This window comes from Syngnathoides biaculeatus, chromosome 7 (genome assembly GCF_019802595.1).
Source record: "Syngnathoides biaculeatus isolate LvHL_M chromosome 7, ASM1980259v1, whole genome shotgun sequence".
Classification (NCBI taxonomy): domain Eukaryota; kingdom Metazoa; phylum Chordata; class Actinopteri; order Syngnathiformes; family Syngnathidae; genus Syngnathoides; species Syngnathoides biaculeatus.
In genome coordinates this window covers 14,569,082-14,588,891 of record NC_084646.1, presented here as the reverse complement: position 1 = coordinate 14,588,891, position 19,810 = coordinate 14,569,082, and the positions used below count along the sequence as shown (strand labels likewise).

General features: G+C 42.7%; 1 protein-coding gene and 1 long non-coding RNA gene across 5 annotated transcripts in view; both read left to right on the top strand.

The window, feature by feature from the left end:
* Window positions 1–5,737: 5,737 nt before the first annotated feature.
* LOC133503270 (C2 calcium-dependent domain-containing protein 4C) lies at window positions 5,738–13,224 on the top strand. Of its 2 annotated transcripts, XR_009795695.1 has the most exons (3): window positions 5,738–5,865; window positions 8,459–12,416; window positions 12,576–13,224. XR_009795695.1 is itself a non-coding variant. In XM_061824711.1 (2 exons), exon 2 carries the CDS (start codon window positions 8,532–8,534, stop codon window positions 9,786–9,788), a length of 1,257 nt encoding a protein of 418 aa, XP_061680695.1. In that variant the 5' UTR covers window positions 5,738–5,865; window positions 8,459–8,531; the 3' UTR covers window positions 9,789–13,224. The 2 variants fall into 2 exon arrangements, 1 of the variants encoding a protein (XP_061680695.1); XM_061824711.1 differs by having other exon boundaries at window positions 8,459–13,224.
* A 1,342-nt stretch (window positions 13,225–14,566) lies between these two features.
* LOC133503274 (uncharacterized) overlaps window positions 14,567–19,810 on the top strand; it is a 36,883-nt gene continuing 31,639 nt past the window's right edge. For all 3 annotated transcript variants that reach the window (XR_009795697.1, XR_009795698.1, XR_009795696.1), the window contains exons 1-2: window positions 14,567–14,805; window positions 14,881–14,942. This is a non-coding gene — a long non-coding RNA (uncharacterized LOC133503274). The remainder of the gene's footprint in view (window positions 14,806–14,880; window positions 14,943–19,810) is intronic.

The following is a 19,810-nucleotide window of genomic DNA, read 5'->3' as shown; positions in this document are numbered from 1 at the left end:
CTTACATAGTCATAAAATCACCTGGCCTGGGCTGTAGTTTTTTTCCTCCCAACTATTTAATTTTACAGTAATAAAAGATGTACCACGTGTCCAGTCAAAGTAGTTGTACGTGTTGTGACGTTGAATGAGGAGTGCATATGATGAGATCAGTGGTCTGCAGTCATCCCGATGATGACGATCGGGATGGCGGAGACCTTAAAAGGATTTCCTGATGCTCTCCGCACATGAACACATACGCAAAGTGTTGATGACGTCACACTGTCTGAAGAGGGCAGTATTAGCTCAGCTTTCGGATCGTATGAATTTGAAAAAAAATTTCTGCGTTTTTTGTGTCTTTGTTTTGGAATTGCAGTTTTGAGTGTTCTGCAATCAACTGGATTGGCGGGTAAGTTGATCTTTTCTTTTTTGGGGGGATTTTTACATCTATTATTTCTTGTTAAAGAACACTGGAGAACGTGTGTAAAAAATTTAAAAAAAATTAAAATTGCTCACCCAATGAAGAAGCCATACATACACAATTTATAAGGTTGTGCGTACATGTTTTATTAAAATGATTGTGTAATTAATTTTTACTCAATTGTGTTGCGTGTACTGTACTGAGCAGAGCAGAGAGTTTCTCCTCAGGGGCGGGCAAAGTACGAGTTCTGTAATATTTGTTGCATTCATTTAGTTGTTACCTCGACAAATATTTCCTAAATTTATGGTTAAATTTAAAATAGGAAAACTTTCACAAATGTTTTATTTTCATTTCATTTTATTAAATAATTGGTTATTTATTGTCATTCTAATAAAAGTTGAACAAGTCGGTTATAAAACTACTTTATTAACTCATGAGTGAATTACTTGGAAAATAATGCGACGGAAAATGTAACTCTTGTTAGAGGCCACACGATGGTTAGACTGCCTTTTTTTTTTTTTTTAATTTTAGACAAGGCTATGGCATGACTGATTGAAGCTCCTCACCACAGCTCAACAGTTACTTGGCCACAAGATAGCCCCAACGTAATACTTTTATTAGACATGGCTTTGGCTTCTGTGCAAAGTCATCAGGTGAATTTTACAGTGAATAATGGAAGATAGGCTCCCCAAAATATGAAAATGGCTAACGGCCAGTATGTGAAGGTTCACTTGTACAACTTTGTGAAAACGCGACGCTGAATGCAAGAGGTGGCAGATTAAAGGCTGGACAGGAAGTGTACACGCAGTCGGCACTGTTTTTTCATCCGATGATTGGCACGTCACGTCGCAAGATCCATTTATAGCCAGGGCTACCTCGTTCATTTCCGCGTCGACCCCGGCGTGCGCCGGCGTTGCCGTGGAGACGTCTCCTTTCCTGACGTTCACGCCCGACCTCCTGTATTCTTTCTTGTTTTGCTCCGCTCTGACCCGGATGACCCGGTTGGCTCCTCTCGAACGGGAGCTTCCACTTGCCGAACATCTGGATTCATTGAGGCTCTCTTTATGACATCACGTGCACAAGTCACACTGTGTTATCATAAACACGCTGCGGTACCCACGTAAATTCATTCAATCCGTGACCGACGTCGTGACTCGATATACACGTATATAAAAATAAGAACACGGAGGAGTAAAAAGTACATTTGATGGAAATGTACCACAGCATGCGGCAACGTGCCACGAGATGTCTGTCTGTGATTAGCTGTGGTGCTGCAGCATGTGGCTCATTTCAAGTAACCCATGACAGTATGTACACAGAACCTGTTTATCCACCTGTCACCATCACATACAACAGAGGAATAAGCTTTGTGTTCCAACTAAACGGGCTCAAATTTCACTTGAGTTTGCCGAGCCAAAGGCCACGTTCTCATTTTCGATATCTGCGCGATTGTCATGGCTGAATCCTGTCCAATCAAAGCGGTTTTATTTTTTATTTCCTCACTTAAGACCGTTGCATATAATTCCCTCATGGAGACGTCCACGTATGCTGAAGACCACTCGGTAATTAGTGCACAACTTAGCAGGTACTCTTATTAAATGCACAATGAGCTGGTGAAAACTGCTGGCAACTTTCAATGAACATGGATCGCATTGATCAATTGCAGATTAGTTTAAAAATTGTTACATTTTTACTTTCATTGACAAAGCAGTGGAATCAATACATTTAGTAGTATGTTTAGTTTATTTTAAATGCATTATCTGTACTTCTACTCAAGTACAGTGTGAGGATTTTTACCACAGCTGATATTTCATACAATTAATTTTTTTACTTTTGTACTGTAGTGTATTTTAGTCTGTACTTTCATACTTAAGGAAAGTACTTAATCATTGCTTTTATCATTTAAAATATATGTACGAAAATAAGTATCAGCACTCCTTGAATAAATGAATGTGTGTCCTTTTGCCCCCTCTGGTATTCTATATATTCCATCCATCCCTTTTCTTTGCCGCTTATCCTCACAAGGGTCGCAGGGAATGCTGGAGCCTATCCGAGGAGTCATCGGGCAGGAGGTGGGGTACACCCTGAACTGGTTGCCAATTAATCGTAGGGCACGTAGACACAAAGAGCAGCACTCATAATCGCACCTTGGGGCAATTTAGAGTGTCCAATTCATGTTGCATGTTTTTGGGATGTGGGAGAAAACCCACGCAGGCACGGGGAGAACATGCAAACTCCACACAGGCAGGTCCAGGCTTGAACCCGGGACCTCAGAACTGTGAGGCCAATGCTTTACCAGCTGCTCCACCGTGCCGCCTGTTCTATATAATTAACAGACAAAAATACATTTTTACATTACAGTTGAATAAGTACTTTTTTTTTCTCTACACGAAACTGTACTTTTGCCACCACTGACATTATATGTACTATAATTGACAATAAAAAGTGCATTTTTACTTTTGTCCTGGAGTACATTTCAGAGTCTGGACTTTTATACTTGCGTGAAGGAGTTGATTAGTACTTTTACCTTTTTTTTTTCTTCTAATTTTACACTAGAATCTGTACTTTAAATACATAGTGTGCACACTCATGCTAACCCTTCATGTAATATAGACAGTAAAAGTGCACGTTTACTTTTGTACTTGAGTACATTTCAAAATCTGTACTTTTGTGCTTTTACCTTATTCAAAAAAGGAGTTGCAATCAAAACTTTTGAGTGTTTTTTTTTTTTATACACAATTATCTGTACTACTATCACACGGGAACTTAAGTACAGTATTCTTGCTGTTCTGGAAGGTTCTCAGGAGCAATGGCGTGAAATGATGACAATGTGCACATCCTCTCAAAAACCGGTTGTTCCTCTGCGAAGTTGCATCAAACTCTGTTTAAAATCACACCGTCGCTTTCTGTGTTTCAGTTGACTGCCGGTACGCCGACAACACGGCTCGTTCGTGGTGCCCAATGACCTTAGTCCAGAATTGACTAAATAGGCTTTTGGAATTGCACAGGCGACGCCGGGCAAAACGCTACCAGCCTGCCGGCCGGCCGGCGTGGTAGTGAAAGTCGGGAGGCCGCCTCTTATTTTAGCCAGCGCACATGTACGTGTTGCCATAGCCGAGTCGCCAGGGAAACTGAGCACCTTAAACCTGAGGACGGACACGCTTGAATCAGAGAAGCCAAATAGAAGACGGCGGGGTTGAGAGAGAGGAAGAGAAAAAAAAGAATAGTTGCTCCAGTTGGAATTCGACAGCAGGTGCATGTGCGCTTATTTCAATAAAACTCTCATTATGAGGCCTCTAATAAGATTCAACACAAGAGCTGCTGATGCTCTGTTGCACTGCGGACAACTAGTAAACATTTCTGCGTCACAGTTTTTGGCATTCGTGTTTGAATCCCTCGTGACGTCCTGTGTTGGGTTGGTATCTTCTGTTTTTCACCACATTTCTGAAACACTCTTAGATGACGCTACTGAAATGTTTCCACGGATGCTACTGAAATGCTCTCGCACGCCACTGCAATGCCTGCACACATCCTGAAATGTTGTTAGCACACAACTCCTTGCATTACTATAACGCAATCACCAGATAAATGGCGTACATACGCAACCGAAATACAAGAATGCTCTTTACCATGACTGAAATGTTCTATAGCTTGGGTGTCAAACTCATTTTTTGCCACGGGCCGCATTGTCGTTGCGGTTCCCCCTCTGAGGGTCGTTATGATTGTGAAACAAAATGTTTAATCGCCTCATTACACCGATTTGGAATCAGAAATCAGGCTAAATGGGTTTTTCAACGATAGGCTGTTTTTGACTGACGTCACACACCTTCCAAATTAGAACGCGGACATCATCTTGGTTTGGTGAATTCACATAAACAAACAGTAACTAAGCAGGTATTATTTCAGAAAGGCGTATGAATGGGGGCGGACTGCTACGTTATCGGTTGCTCAAACGAAAGTGGGCGTTGTAAAGCGTCTTTCTTTCGACTGCCAGCTGTGATCAAGGACCAGTGCGAGAAAACGGAGCAGTTAGCAACCAAACGGCGACAACTGTGGCTGTCTCGTGTTAGCAGAGCCGATCTAGCAGCCGAGCACAATACTCGTGTGTGAATGCAATGCATGTGTCTAAAATCTGTATTTTCTGTTTTATTATAATAAGTTTGCAAAAACGAGTTACCACACCGCTCGCAGTTTCGTGAGTTGAGTTAAAAATGTAGCCGTGGAAGTGGAGAAAGAGGTGCGGGCTCTACTTTGGACTCGTCCTGGTAGAACCTCTCTTTCTCCCTCTTGGTAACAAAAACAAAAATAATAATCAACATAATTTAACACAACGCTGACTGTAATCACGTGGTACATATTTAAATTGCATTGTGCGGTACACTAACCTTCGCAGGTTGCTTACAATGCATACCGCCGCATGACAAACCCATTGATGAATCGGTTGTCTTTATTTTAACAGTCGTACGAATATTTGTGAAACTCCAAAAGCATTTGAGTGAATGGCGCGTCAGTAGAGTGAACCCATCCAACAGGGCCAGGTGCCCCGGATGCAGTCACGTGGTCGAAAAAAAGTCCATTGTTCATGTTTGGTAACACAAAACTAGTTGAAATATCTCAAAGTTGTCATTTATGACATGGCACTTTGAAATTTTTTCATCAAGAATCCTGGAAGTTGACACACGATTTGCCTTCGTAGGCCACATAAAACCATAAGGCGACCCAGATCTGGCCCCCGGGCCTTTAGTTTGACACCTGTGTTCTATACTGATAAGATCTCGCACTTTTAAAACTCTCAAACTCCAGAAACCCCCTCAGACCCACCCATCCTACACTTATCCACAGGCTACTGAAATGGTTCTGCACGCTAATGCTCATATGCTCCCGACAGGCTCTTGTTTCACTACTGAAATACTCTCATATCTCATACTCTCAAATAATACTCTCATACATTACTTAATGTTCTCACGCATTACTGCAAAGCACTGCACACACTATCGAAAACATTTCCATCGACAGCTGAAACAAAGTCAACGACTGACATGCTATCGCACATCATAGCTTTTATACAGTCATCCACAAGTGTTCACACGCGCCTTAAACAGAAATGCTGTAGTATTTAATATCCCGAAGCATATTGCAATATTGTAATTACTGTATGTCCTTGATGGGCCCACATTTATTTTCATCACGGTCCCTGCGTGAGTCCCTTGGAAGGAGCCATTTAAATGATGGAACGAAAAGTCATTCGTGTTGTTTTGTGTGTGTTTGTGACACAAACAGACACGGCTCGAGCTGATTGGTCACTCCCGACTGTGCTGTTGCATATAAAAAGCGCGCACACGGACGCTCCGCGCAGCACCGCGAGAAGCGCGCTCCCGCACCCGCACGCGCCGAGGAAGCACCTGTGGCTGCGCGAACGGCACCGGAACCAAAATCCTCTCTCACTTTTTTCTTTTTTAAACAACACCGTGAGTATACAAACTCTCTTTTTGCTGCAGGAGCAAGTCCCCTTTCGGATTAGATACGTCGCTATACTTAGTCTCCGACTACTCTTGGACAAACTTAACTCGTTATCATAAATGACTTCACTTTTACTGGTTCCTGAACACAACACTGGAGCCGTTTTTAGCTCGCAAACATCTTGCATCTTAAGTCATTTGCACAAACTTGCATGGAGCAAACAAGCAGAGTGTCTTGTCTTCTCCTCTCTTACGACGACACCTGCATTGTTTATTGACGTCCAAGATTTATCCCATATTTTTGCCTTGCAAGATAGTTGATAATTTCACCAAAATATATATAATTTTCATTGTAGGTTCATGGGGGTGTTTTTTTTTTAATTAAAATAATATATTACCTAGTTAAATGAGATTAAAAAAAAGAACAGTAGGTATTTTATATAATGTATTTTAAAGTTCTAAATTTAATATAATGGAAGGATAATTTTGTTGGTTGCAGTTGTTAATAGTTGCGTTTGTTATATATATAAAATGTTTCAGAATATATGTGATTAATTATACATATGTAAGTTTGAATCAATTTTGGAATTTATGTAATTCTTTAAATGTTTTTATTTCGTTTTAAATCACAATTTAAAACATATTGGATGAAGTAGTATTCATTATTTTTGAATGATCATTAGGTGAAAGTACCCACAATATTAGAAACTGAATATAGAAATTTTTCAACATGTATTTTTGGATTTAATAACTAACTTTTTTTTTAGTTTTTTGTTTGAATGAAAGTGTATTTTAAAATATAATATATTTGGTATTTTTATCATTTTAAATTAGCATGTAGTGTGACGAATTTAAGTTGTTTTTAGTGGCTTGCTCACTTGATTCTAGAAGCTGAGCTTTTGGCACAACACTTGTATCATTTGCTCTCACTTGATAGTGCAATATTATTTACCTGTATTGAATAATGAATTATATTCAGTCCATATTCGACTTGATATGAGCATACATAATAACCTGATGTGTCCAGTGAAAGTCAACTCCCTGCTTGCAATTAAGTGATTGGTCTTCTACAGCATCAGTGATGATAATTAAAACACAATTAACCCTTTCCAGGCTGGGGTTGCACATTTGCAACAGGTTTAATATAATCGAAAATTTTAAATCCAGATTATAACCCAGATTATAATTTTCTGAAAGTATCAGATTTTTCTCTCTGCAAAATTTTATTTGGCCCAGAGAGGGTTAATGCACAAAGTGTGTGCGTTGGGGTGTGGCGGGGGCGACTCCATAGGCGTAAATTAACTGCATGGATCCATTGCGCCAGTAGAGAGCGCATTCCCCCCACCTCTCCCCCCCCCTTTTTTTTTTTTCAGGAACCAGATGATGTTTGCTCACGATTTGACTGGATGGAGTTGGGTTGTTTTTTTTTTTTTTTTTGTCATTTTGGGTTTTTTTTTTTTTTTTTTTGGGGGGGGGGGGGATCTCAGACTTATACCGCCATGCGACTCCTACGCACATTGACAAAAACTCTGAATTTTCCATCTGCCTAATCTCAAGTGTTTCCCAACATTTTTCGCAGCTAAAAATCTCTTGGCGTACCACCTCACAAAAAACACCCGCACTCGTACTCATAGATTTACTTAATTGCAGGTTAATCGTTCCTGCTGCCCCTGTAGTGGAAGAGCATTTGATTGTCGTGACTGTCGCTACGGGTCGACGATGGCTAGACAGATCATTTGTTATAAATATCTAATAATTGTCAGACCTATTAATTGACATGAGATAGGTGCAGCACATTTGGAACCATTCAGATATTTGTTTTTGAGGTACCCCTTAAAAAATAACCAAATAAACCCCCAAATAGTCGCTTTGAGCTAAATGCTCTTTTTGAGACTCTGCCTATGTCTCCTCTGGAATGTTGCTAAGTCAAACTAGTTTTCGGGCCCGATTTTTCCAAGAAAATTCTGGGTGGCGTTAGCAATTTCAAGTACCTTGAAATTTCGTGAAATCCACAGATGACTAAAGTACTCGTGCGGTGGGTGTACTTAAGTAGAAATACAGGTTCTTATGTCAAAAAGAAAACTTTGGTGGTTCAACTCCTTTCTGTAAATTCAAGTATAAACATGCAGATTCTGAAATGTACTTCATCACAAAAGTAGTTACCGTTAATTTCATACAATACCAAAGAACAGCGAACACACATTCTGTACAGCAATTAAAGTACAGATACTTGTGTAGGAAAAAAGAAGACCCGAACAAGTACTGACTCATCTCTTTTTGCTTAATTAAAAGTAAAACAGTTCAGACTCTTGAGTACACGAGTAAAAAGTACAAAATATTTTCCGTCATTATCCATGGAGTTTCAAAAGAACAAAGAGCCCATTTTGACATTGCAAGCAGCAGAAAGTAATTGATTTGAAATGAGTCAAAGCAAAATGTCATCAGACTTTATTTCGCTTCAGTGTTGAATTGAAATACCTCCGAAAATGATTTGTCTTTAAAATTCTCCAAGATGAAAGAAAAAGTGTTATTTGTGTCTCCGCTCCCAGTGGGCTCATGATTAATGCCCACCCCCGCCCCCGTCCCCCTTGTATGTTATTAGCTGCAGCTCCACCTGACCGCACCATCGCCTCACGCCCACACGGCCCACCGTCCAGGGGTCGGGAGGGGGCACCATGTGGGTTCTGGATAAGATCCGCGGCTCGGTGGAGACGGGCGTGCTGCGGCACGGGGAGAACGGCGACAAGAAAGGCACGGCGTCGCCCTACACCAACGTGCTGACGCCCGACAAGATCCCGGACTTCTTCATCCCGCCCAAGCTGGTCAGCTGCCCTCCCGAAGCCGAGGCGGCGAAGCCCAAGGAGGACTCGCAGCCTTCGTCGTCGGAACAAACCATCGGCGGCGGGAGGAAGATCAGCGTCCCCAAAAGCCCCCGTCTGGTGACCAAGCTGACGGGAGACACTAAGAGCCTGCTGAAGGCAGCCAACCGCCACATTATTCAGATCGAGAGCGCTGACGACGTCGTGGTCGGGGACACCAACGCGGACCCCCAGTCGCAGACCGCCATGTCGCTCCCCTACGTCCCCAAGACTCAAACATCTTACGGCTTCACCACGTTGAAGGAGAGCCCTCACACTCGCCGCAAAGAGTCACTCTTCCACTGCGACATCAGCAGTCCCGTGACCTCCCCAAACAGCCAGAGGAAGACCCCGGGCAAGGGTGACGGGGGCGGCAACCATCTGAATCCGGCTGACTTCAACGCCTCCCACATGAACCCGTACCGCTACTTCAGCGGCGGCGAGAGCGACACCTGCTCGTCGGCCGAGTCGTCGCCCTTCAGCTCGCCGCTGCTGTCCCGTTCCGCCTCGCTGCTCAAGATCTTCACGCACGAGACGCAGGCCAAGGTGGTGAAGGCCAAGCGCTCCTTCGCCCGCCACAGCTCGCTGTCCACAGACGAGTGCAGCTCAGCCGAGCCCAGCCCCAGCATCCAGCGCCGCTTGCGCATCCCGTCCTTCCACTGCGGTGGCGCGCCGGCTTCGGACCACGGCTCTCAGCGGGAGCACACGGTCAACTTGCACAAGGGCGGCAGCGTCCGCATCAGCGCCCACTACGACGCCGGCACCTCCCGTCTGCGCGTTCGCGTCCTGGCGGCCGAGAGTCTCTACGACAAACACTTTGACATCAAGAGCATCAACTGCTGCGTGTCGGTCTACTTGAACCCCGGCAAGATGCAAAAGCAACGCAGCAACATCATCAAGAACAGTCGCAACCCCGTCTTCAACGAGGACTTCTTCTTCGATGCCGTCGGCCCGCTTCAGGTCAAGAACCTGTCGCTCAAGCTCAAAGTGGTCAACAAAGGTACCAGCCTCAAAAGGAACACCCTGCTGGGGGAGCGGGAGGTCCTGCTAAGCAAGCTGCTCTCGGGGGTCTAGACTTCCAAGAGCAACCAGAAAGCGAGGACCTTTGAAGAGTTCTTTGCACTGCACTTTGGAATGGTTAAACCTCCCCTTTGGAGGGGTTCTCAAACTTCTTAGGTCCAGGGACGACACCATACAGTGGACAAATGTCAATAACCCTTAAGGAGAGGTCGCTAGAAACCTCAGATTTTGACACATTCCACAAAAAGGACACTGTCACGTGTGATTCCTTGACTTATGAGTTTAATCCGTCCCGTGACCAAGCTCGTAACGCCTTTTACTCAACTACCGAATCACCCATCCATCCGTTTTCTATCTTCGGGCGAGCGGCAAGGTACACCCTGAACTGTTCGCCAGACAATTGCAGGACTGACAACCATTTCCACTCAGATTCAGTCTTCAGTTCACCGTTTTCCTCATTGAAATGAATCAAAATGGCATCGATCTGTTCTAGTCCCCCCTCCAAAAATTGTTTTACTGAAGAAAAGTAGCACTGCACTGCAAGCGTCTTTTTTTTTGGGGGGGGGGGGGGGGGGGTCAAGACTTCAAAGAGCAACCAGAAACCAAGTCCTCTTCTGACCCTGTAGTGGAAACAAACATACAGGACATGACAGCGGTGGCACTGTGGACTTGACGTCGGCGCCCAGTTTGTACAGAAGATCTTTACAAGTGGACACGAACGGTTACCACCCTCGAGGCAGTGGGTAGCTCGTCCAACTGAGTTATTTCCTCGGTTCACTTGTTAGCAGGGGTTTGCATACTTTTTTTTTTTTTTTTTTAGTTCGAGCAAGCCCTTACGGAGACCTTTTCACAAGGACTTAAAAAAAAAACATTACTTTATTCATGCAGCGATGTCAGATTTATGTGATAAGTCACAATCGTTTTAGAACTTTAATTGGCCCACAGCTCAAGTAGTAAAATATAATTGGTTTATCATGTTTGAAGGTCACAGGGTAGTGCGTTTGTATCGAAATGATGCCGCATGATGTACTGCAACTCATTTTTTGCGGACCCTGACGCTATGGTCTGTGGGGATCGATTCCCTGGTTCTCAGTTTAAAAACCACTTTTGAAAGGCGCGTGACATCACGGCAGACGGTGTCGCCTCCACACAACCACCACGGAAACCGCACAGCGATTTTGTCTGAACAAAAAGACATTTCTCGTATCAAAGATACAAATACTTGTTTTAGGACCAATTAATTGAAAGCGGTGGGGTGGGAATCGGGCCAAATGAAGTGAAGGACGCGGATGAGGCCGTGACGGTGACTGTTTTTTCCAAGGCCCCACTAGCCAATGTCTCTGCAAGCCAATTACACGAGGTTGCCAGGTTCATACTTAACCCCCCCCCCTTGACCCTTTCACCCCCACCCCCTCCCCGTCCACAATGTACACTACATTGTGTCGCATGCTTTGATTATGTTTGTAATGCGACGCTTTGGCCACAAGCCGCCCGTGTCCGTGTACAAAGACGCTTTTGTGAGCACCCCCCTAACCCCCCCTCCCCCCGCTTTTATGCACCTCCGAGTCCTGATGTGCAAATGACGCTTTGATCCCGGGGGAGGGGAACAAACAAGCCAAAACAAACAAACAGAACTACGATGCAAGTGGAGATGTGTCGCATGGCATGAACGTATGCTTGAAAAAAATGCCCCGTGAAACCCCAAAGCCTTACTGACCGTGGAAACATAACGTTAGGTACACCTCATCCAACAACTAGCTAAAAAGATTTATTTAACAATTCTCCATTTTGAGATATTGATTTAACTATTTATGTTCTTTTGGTAGCATCAAACATCCATCCATCCCTTTTCAACATCGCTTATCCCAGTGGGTACGTTGAACCCTATCCCAGCGGACTTTGGGTCAAGTTTCACTCACTCTATCAGACAGACTCATAGATTGATTTTTTTCCGTAGGAAAAGGCTCTTTTATTTTATTATTTTGAATAATATAGAGGAGATAGTTGTCACATGTAGGACGTTGGCAAGCACTTGCCAGCAATTCCTGCAGATGTTTTAGCGTTACTTTGACCGTTCTCGCCGCCGTGATAATCTTTCTGTCCTTGACCGTACGTGACTTTTCATGCAATTGGTTTTGTGTTGCTCTTGCTAGGTTGTTGGTATATTTTATATCTAAACCTTATCCATCCATTTATCCAAATAGTGGGTCAACCGAAACATATCCCAGCTGACTTTGGGCAAGAGTTGGGCCTACTCCTTGGACTGCTTGCCGGTCAGATTCTGGCCATAATTGAACCGAGACCAGTTCAGGTCTGGGCGGCACAGTGGATCAGCTGGTAAAACGTTGACCTCACAGTTCTGAGGTCCCGGGTTCAATCCCGCCTGTGTTGCGTTTGCATGTTCTCCCCGTGCCTGCGTGGGTTTTCCTGGGCACTCCAGTTTCCTCCAGCATCCCAAAAACATGCAACATTAACACACGGACTCTCTAAATTGCCCCTCGGTGTGATTGTGAGTGCGGCTGTTTGTCTCGATGTGCCCTGCGATTGGTAGGCAACCGGTTCAGGGTGTAATCCACCTCCTGCCCGCTGACAGCTGGAACAGGCTCCAGCACTCCCGCAACCCTTGTGAGGATAAGCGGCTAGGAAAATGGATGGATGGACAGTTCACATCTTGTCTGCTTGGTAAGGCACAGCGGTTGCTTCTACAGGTGTACCTAATGTTATGGTCACTGAGTGTGTGTGTGTGTGTGTGTGTTAGCGAGATGACCCATGACAGTCAAAATTAGTTCATTTTTAAAAAATGTAATGCATGCATGTTTTTTTTTTTTTTTTTTAAATCAGTTCGTGCAAGTGCTACATCGGCATGGCAACAACCAGCGTTAAGTCTTCAGCCTGTGGATGTTGGGGCCTCACTCGCATGCGGTTGCATCCTTGTGTGCTTTGGACTGTAAAGATAAAACAGGAAAAATGGAAAAAAAAAAAAAAAAAAAAAGAGGTGCCCTGCTCTGTGTAGTTTGTAAACTGCTGATGTGATTCTGTCCTGCGCAGCAATGTTTCATGTTCAGATTTGTGGTGCAGACAGAATAATCGGTGGCGACGGACGGACGGACGGCGGTGGTGAAAATGTCGGTTGCCGTGTCCGTTTGCCAGGAATGTCGGGTTTACGCCGCTGGCGTGATTCCTAAGTGGACTTCTGTTTGACAAGATACTTGTTGTCTGTCGTTAAGTGAGCCGTTTCACAAATAATAAAAACACTTGACCAACCTGAAGTGGACATTTTGTCATCGATCAGTTGCTGTAGTTTTTTTCTCTTGCAGCTACCAGATGTCATTATAACAGCGAGCGGCAACAATTTTCATGGCGAGATATCGGGATAATCGGTTCGTTTTAATCTGACTCGCAAGATGTAGGCAAATGAGTTTCCCTTGCTTTTTGGTCTTCATTTTTGTAACATCTTTTTTTTTCTTCTTACAATAAGTGACACATTTTTTAGAACCAATGGCTTGTAATGTTACTATTCTCATATTCACTGTTTTCAAATACTGGTAATACAACATTTTAATTTTTTTCTTTACATTCTAGTAAATTTGGACTTCATTCAAAATAAAAACATCATTTTTGTATTATAATGTATTTCATGTTTTTTTTTACATTGTTGTAGTACTAAGGCTATTTTTATTTAAAAAATGCAACTAGAATTTATTTGAAAAAAAACTTTTGATTGAAAACTTCAGGAAAAGGAAAAAAAAATATTGAATTTTTAGTACTGTAATACTATTCCTTATAGTATTTCAGCAATATACAATATTTTTCTTCCTAACATATTCCAATCTATTTCTTGTAAAATCCCTTCCTTTATTACACAGTGTATAATTTTTTTTAAAAAAAGGTTATTCTGGTAAATGCTAATTTCTTAAATTTGGGGGAGTATTATTAATTTTTTAGAATACTTCATTATTACAGAAGCGTATTAATGCCACACCAATAAAAAGGTCACGTTTCACATAATTATGTGAATCATACATTACCACTGTTTTTCTTGAAAAATGCAACTTCCATCTTTATTCACGAAAATAAACTTTATTCTAGTAATACCCATCCATCCATTTTCCAAGCTGGTTATCCACACAAGGGATAAATACTGTACTACATATTGTAATACTTGTAATGTAAGAAACTTGGATTTAATTCTCCTTTCAGTAATTCTCCACATTTTAGGATTATTTTGTTCTTGTAATACAATTTTGTTTCTCAAAATGAATTTTTTTGTAGTACTACTTAAAATTATGACATTACCTACAATACTACATTGTAAAAAAAAAAAAAATCTTGCAACTTAATTATTGTAATACTTCGCATTAGTTTAATGATAATATATTTTCTTTTAAAAAAAATTTGAGATTTACTTCTCGTAACATTACCACTTAGCTTAATTCTAAGTTTTATGAGACATGGCGGATCACAAAAGTATTGCTCACCTGGGCCACGCGCACACAGTGAAAATGCACTTTTTTGTGTGCGTGTGTAACATGTAGGTATGAAAAACTTCCATTTTCCTTCGACTTACGAATGTCTCTAGTCGTGGAAAATGCACGCCTCCTCAGAAAAACATTGTCTTTAGTTACGAAGAAAATTTCACGGAACGAAACGGCAAATATAGGCTCTGCTATTCGCAGTCCCCAAAATTCCACCGAACGTAATAATCCGATATCTTGGTTTGAAAGTGGCGCGATAGAGCTGCTCTCCCATTGGCTATCATCATATCTTCCTGGCATCCCATTGGCTAGGAGAGACGTCAAACTTTACCCATGATGCCTTGCGTTACCCTTGTACACTCAAGTGTCACCAAATCAAGCTAGCTCACATTGGAAAAGTCGAACTTTTTTGTGATTTTTGTTTGTTTGTTTTTTACAAGTTTATTCATTTTTCTTCACCATGGGCCCCACGAATATATGGTGGAATTAAGTTGTGTACGTTCCTACGTAGCAAATGTTTGCCTCCTCCTGCGTCCCCCACGATGGCTTATGCCTGTCACTCATCCTCCTCTTTGCAATGTCGCCCAACGCCAAAGGTAAATGAACATCATTTTTAATATTCTTTACATTATGCACTTTAAATGTTTTTTTTGTTTTTTTTTTTTTTGTAGGTGGCTTGGAATGGATTAGGCTATTTGCAAGAGCGCTTTGACTTCCGGAATGAATTAATTTCGTGAGTAGACTTCCCAGTGTACGCGCAGTTGTTCATTTGCGTCCTCCGCTCACAGATGCTAAATTGATTTGTAATTGTGTCATGCGCCCGTTTGAGGTGCGGTGGTGACGGAACGAAAAGCTACACGCTGGAGGGCAAATTTGATTGGGGTAATTTGTATCCCCGGCTTTCTTGGCGACACGGACGAAAAGGTTCGTGATTGTTATTGGCTTTGGGATTGCTATGGCAACCCGGGAGCCGAGTGTCTTCTGGGTGTAGGAATGAAACGTGGTACGAGGTTTCAGTATTGCTGTTGAAATTGGCAGCCGCTATAATTGCTCTTAAGTGTTTTATTTTCTACTGCCAACATTTACCCCCGCAACATTGTACTGTGACTACTTCCAGCGGGAAAGCGACTGAACGTGACTTTGAAACCCGTTTGAAATTCCTGCTTTTGATAAAAGCCTGAAAAACAAAAGAAGCAGAGAGGAAGAACATGACAGCTTTGCACCATCAGTCTTCACAAAATCCTGAAAAAGAAGCACAGCATAAGAATGCGATGATTGTAAACACAAGTGTACCGCAGAAAAGCCTGAAAAAGAACAGAAAGCGTGACAGCATTTTAAAAACCCGACAAAGACGCACATGATAGTAGTTTATGCCATGAAAAAAAGAAGCACTGAATGCATGATGGGAACATATTTTACCAATGAATAACAAAAGAGGAGTCACTGATGGTGTAGTGGAACACACGCCTGCCTTTGGTGTGGGCAACATGAATCGATTCCCACTCAGTGATGATGTGATGATCTGCCCTGCGATTGACTGGCGACCAGTTCAGGGCGTAGTCTGCCTTTCGACCGAAGCTAGCTGGGATAGGCTCCAGCTTTCCCGCAGCCCAAGTGAGGATAAGCGGCTTGGATCATGACATGACATAAAAAAAATATATATATGTACATGAAGTAAATAAAAGCGTGAGAGTTTGACGAAGACTGACAAAAGTCTGAAAAAGAAGCACAGAGTGAGACCTCCAGGGAGGGTCCGCCACAGTACAGCTGGGTTTAACTACGTTGGTGCGGGTTGCTGTAACAACATGAGCGTGAACCTTGAACACAGGTGAGGGAGGGCGTCGTGCTGAAAAAAAGTGATTGATTGAAGTTGAAACTAATGAGACACAAATTGATACTAATCTTCATGCTGGGCTTCTCTGACAAACTCACCAGAGTGATGAAGATTAAACTGTGTGGCATTTGGGCAACGAAATCAATATTTGGTTGTTTACTTGTTTTTTTATTGGGCAAACTCTGCAATATCCCAAACATTGCTGAAAAATAAAACTGCTACAGGGAAATGAAAGCAGGTTGATCAATGTCACACCGGTTGTTTTTCTCTCGTATTTGGCCGCTTGTTGTTGGCAAAATAAAGCTCTCGACACGATGTCAACAAATGTATCAAAAATGTATTCTTTTAAGTCATAGGTGGCTTTTTTCTTTTTTGCCATCATTCAAAAAACAAAAATATCAGAAGCTGGGATGAACAAGTGGGCAATTACTATTCATGATGTCAAAACACATTCAGTGCCATTGACGTGTTTAGAAGTCAAATATCGACGTTAGCAGGGGAAAGGGAAACGTGGCACTGCCAATTAAAAAGCCACTGTTATCCTGAGCCGACACGGCCAACTCCACGCACTCATTCACCGACTCTGATTTCACTCAACACGCCTTTTAAACACATTCAAAGTCACAGATACTATAGTGTAGAACAAGAGCTTTCAGGGATTGACGCTTACTATACTGAGCACATTTGGAGTCAATTTTACGCCAGCTTAGAAATCTTTAAAGCCCTTTCTTGAATAAATGTTTAGAGTTTGAATTAGCCCCCCCCCCCTGTTGAAATAGACTCAGCGTCTCATAGCCCACCCCAAAGCGTGCAATGTTTGCTCGGATTAATCAGCCCCGATAAAATGGGTAAGGGGGAGTGTGTGTGTGTGTGTGTGTGTGTGTGTGTGTGTGTGTGCGCGCGTTATGGATTATGGAAACAGCATACCTCCAGGTTGCTATGGTGACTGTCTTGGGAGCTGGCACCTGTGAATTAACATTAGCACCCCGGCAACAGGATCTTAATTAGAAGAGGGTGGGAACGAGTGTCCGTTCAATACGTTATCGGCGGCGTGGAAATCAAAGAGTTGGCGTTCAAAAGGACAGTTGTCCGTCTGTCCTTCTGTCTGTCCGTCTGTCTCTCTGCCTGGTTGGCTGTCTGTCTGATACACTCGGAGTCGGAGATGTAGGGAGCAGTGTATTTCATTTTCATACATTTATGTAACCTGTGGACGCTTGACATAAGGCACTCCTGTTGCTCTTAATATTGTTTGTTTCCAGTTAATTTCGGGAGCATATTTACCGATGGAAGAATTGACTAAGATTTTAAATTTTTATCTATACACTATTATGTAGACATGGAGATCCTCTACCCTAGCTTCGCCGTGTGCTCACCGTGCATAGCACCACCCGTACTCGCCTTCCCAGCAGTTTGATTCATGTTTGTTCTCCAAGTCTTAGCAAATCAGCAGCACTTTCTTTCAGTTAATCTTCATTTCAATTTCCTGCCCCAGGTGACCAAAACACTGCAACGAATGATAAAACTCGCCTCATTCATCCGAACATCGTAGTTTCAAAAAGTTACTCATGGATACTGTACACGATCAATGTACCTGTTTTGAACCTTTTATTGAACATTGCATGAGCTTCTCCTCTAAACGAAGACCGATTTCGTTCGATTACCAACCAGTAGGCTGGATCTGAGGGCTTAAAATTGGAGTTTTATGTTCAGTGGAAGTTTTTCTAGTTACGTGCAGCCAATGGATCGATTTTTCATTTGCGTTACGAGCAAGTTTCAAGTAGTCGTTCATCGAACGGGACAAACGCCCCAAACACGCAAACAGAAAAGCACAACGTGTGCAAGGAGCAAGTTACTCACTACGCCACGCCCTTTAAAGGCATACATTCGCCATACGAATACATGAGTACGTACAGTAATTGCACTTCATGAGGTTATTTCTTTAAATTGTTTTTTTATGTATATATTTTTGTTTTCAAATAACTGACTGCTATATTTCTTGGGTTTTTATAGTGGCTGAGACAGAATAATGAACAACAGGGATGAGAATTTTCCGCGGATTCGCGGAATTCCGAGTTTTTTCAGCTGAAAATGTCATAGTTGTGAAACGTGTAGATTCGTTGAGAAAATGTTTTGAGGAGGGGGATACGGCTTGACGCGGGGCGAGGCTGTGACCGGCTGCCAGCATCTATCAGCAACGCCCGTCGTGAAATTAGTCACGGCTGTGATAGCAGAAAACGGCATTGCTATCTGTTTGCACTAAATTTGGTGTTTATAATAATGACAACATTCCGATTTCCACCAGCATTTTGGCAGTATTTCATCAGTATTTTCACTCTGATGTTAACAACGCATAGAGAAGCATTCTGTTTCGTACGGCATAGAAATAACTTATAGACATACGTACGCATATGTTATCGAGCGGTCTGCGCGTTTTCCAGTATGGCGAAAGTCTTGGAGCGAAAAGATGAAGATCGCAGCCCCCTTTGACCCCCCACCCCCACCCCAACCCCCCTCCCCGAAGGCAGACGTTTTCAGTGTTTTTCCAAATTGGGCATTCTCATCCCTGGAATAACAATAATTCACTCATTCAGTTGATAAAATTGATTTGAGATACAGTTTGGATAAATTGAGTAACAAGCTTGGTCACGTAAATGAATTCAACTCGTAAGTCAAGGCATCACTGTATTTAATAAATAATAATCTATGTATCACTCTGTAAAAAAGTCATTAAAATGGCTGGAAGGAAAGTAGGAATTGTTAATTTGACTGGTTATGTAGCAATGATAGTGTATATACCTGTAACCATATTATCTGTAAGTCGGATAATTTTTAAGGGTACTGTAATGATATTAAACTTTTGGGATCATGCTTTAGTTTGTGGTGCATTTCTAGTTCCAACTGTGAACATCGACAATTCCAACCATTTTTCAGGAATCGTCAATTACACGCAGATTTTTGCTCCCCCTCGAGCACCTGGCTGCAACGTTTCTTTGAGACGCAGGTACAGCGTCTTGACCCCGAAGACGCACAAAAAAAATTCTTTCCTCATTCCTCTCACCTTGTATTCGTCCATTCATGCGCGTCTCACCCGAGCTGCGCTTGCCTTGCTTGGTTGGAAATGATTTGACATCACAGACTTTTTTTTCTTTTTCCTTCTTCTTCTTCTTCTTCGCCCTTCAGTAAAAGCGCAAGAAAAAGCCTCATTTGGATCCTTTGCCCGGGGATGAAACAAGGCCGCGTTCCCTGCTGAGGAGCGTTTTTGACAGATGAAGTGCATTCCCCCCACCTTCCCCCCTCCCCCTTTCTGTTCTTGCATGGACCCCCGCTGATATTGTTGGCCGCCGTTTCTTTCAGCTCACAGTCGTGCTGATGCCGCTATTGATCTCGGCCACTCAAATGAATTTCTTTCATGGTCCGCTAAAAGGTTGTTTTGCAAAACTGCCACAATGCGGTTAGTGCGCGCTCGCTATGTGCAGGAAGTCGGCATCTCCAAAATGAACAGAGTACAAAAATAAACGTGTAAAAATAACTGAATATAAATAGCCCACAAACCCCCGTTCAAATGCCATTTTGGGGATGGGGGGAGGACGAAGTAAATCAATGAGACCGAGATAAAACATTTCAAGATGAAATCTTTCTTGAAGGGGAAGCAAGAATGATTGACTATGATATCGTGGTTGCACAACTGTGCACACCCTCTTGTAAGCGGGATGTAGCTATGTTCAGAATGAACCACGAATCGCAAATTAATCACTATCAATCAGTAT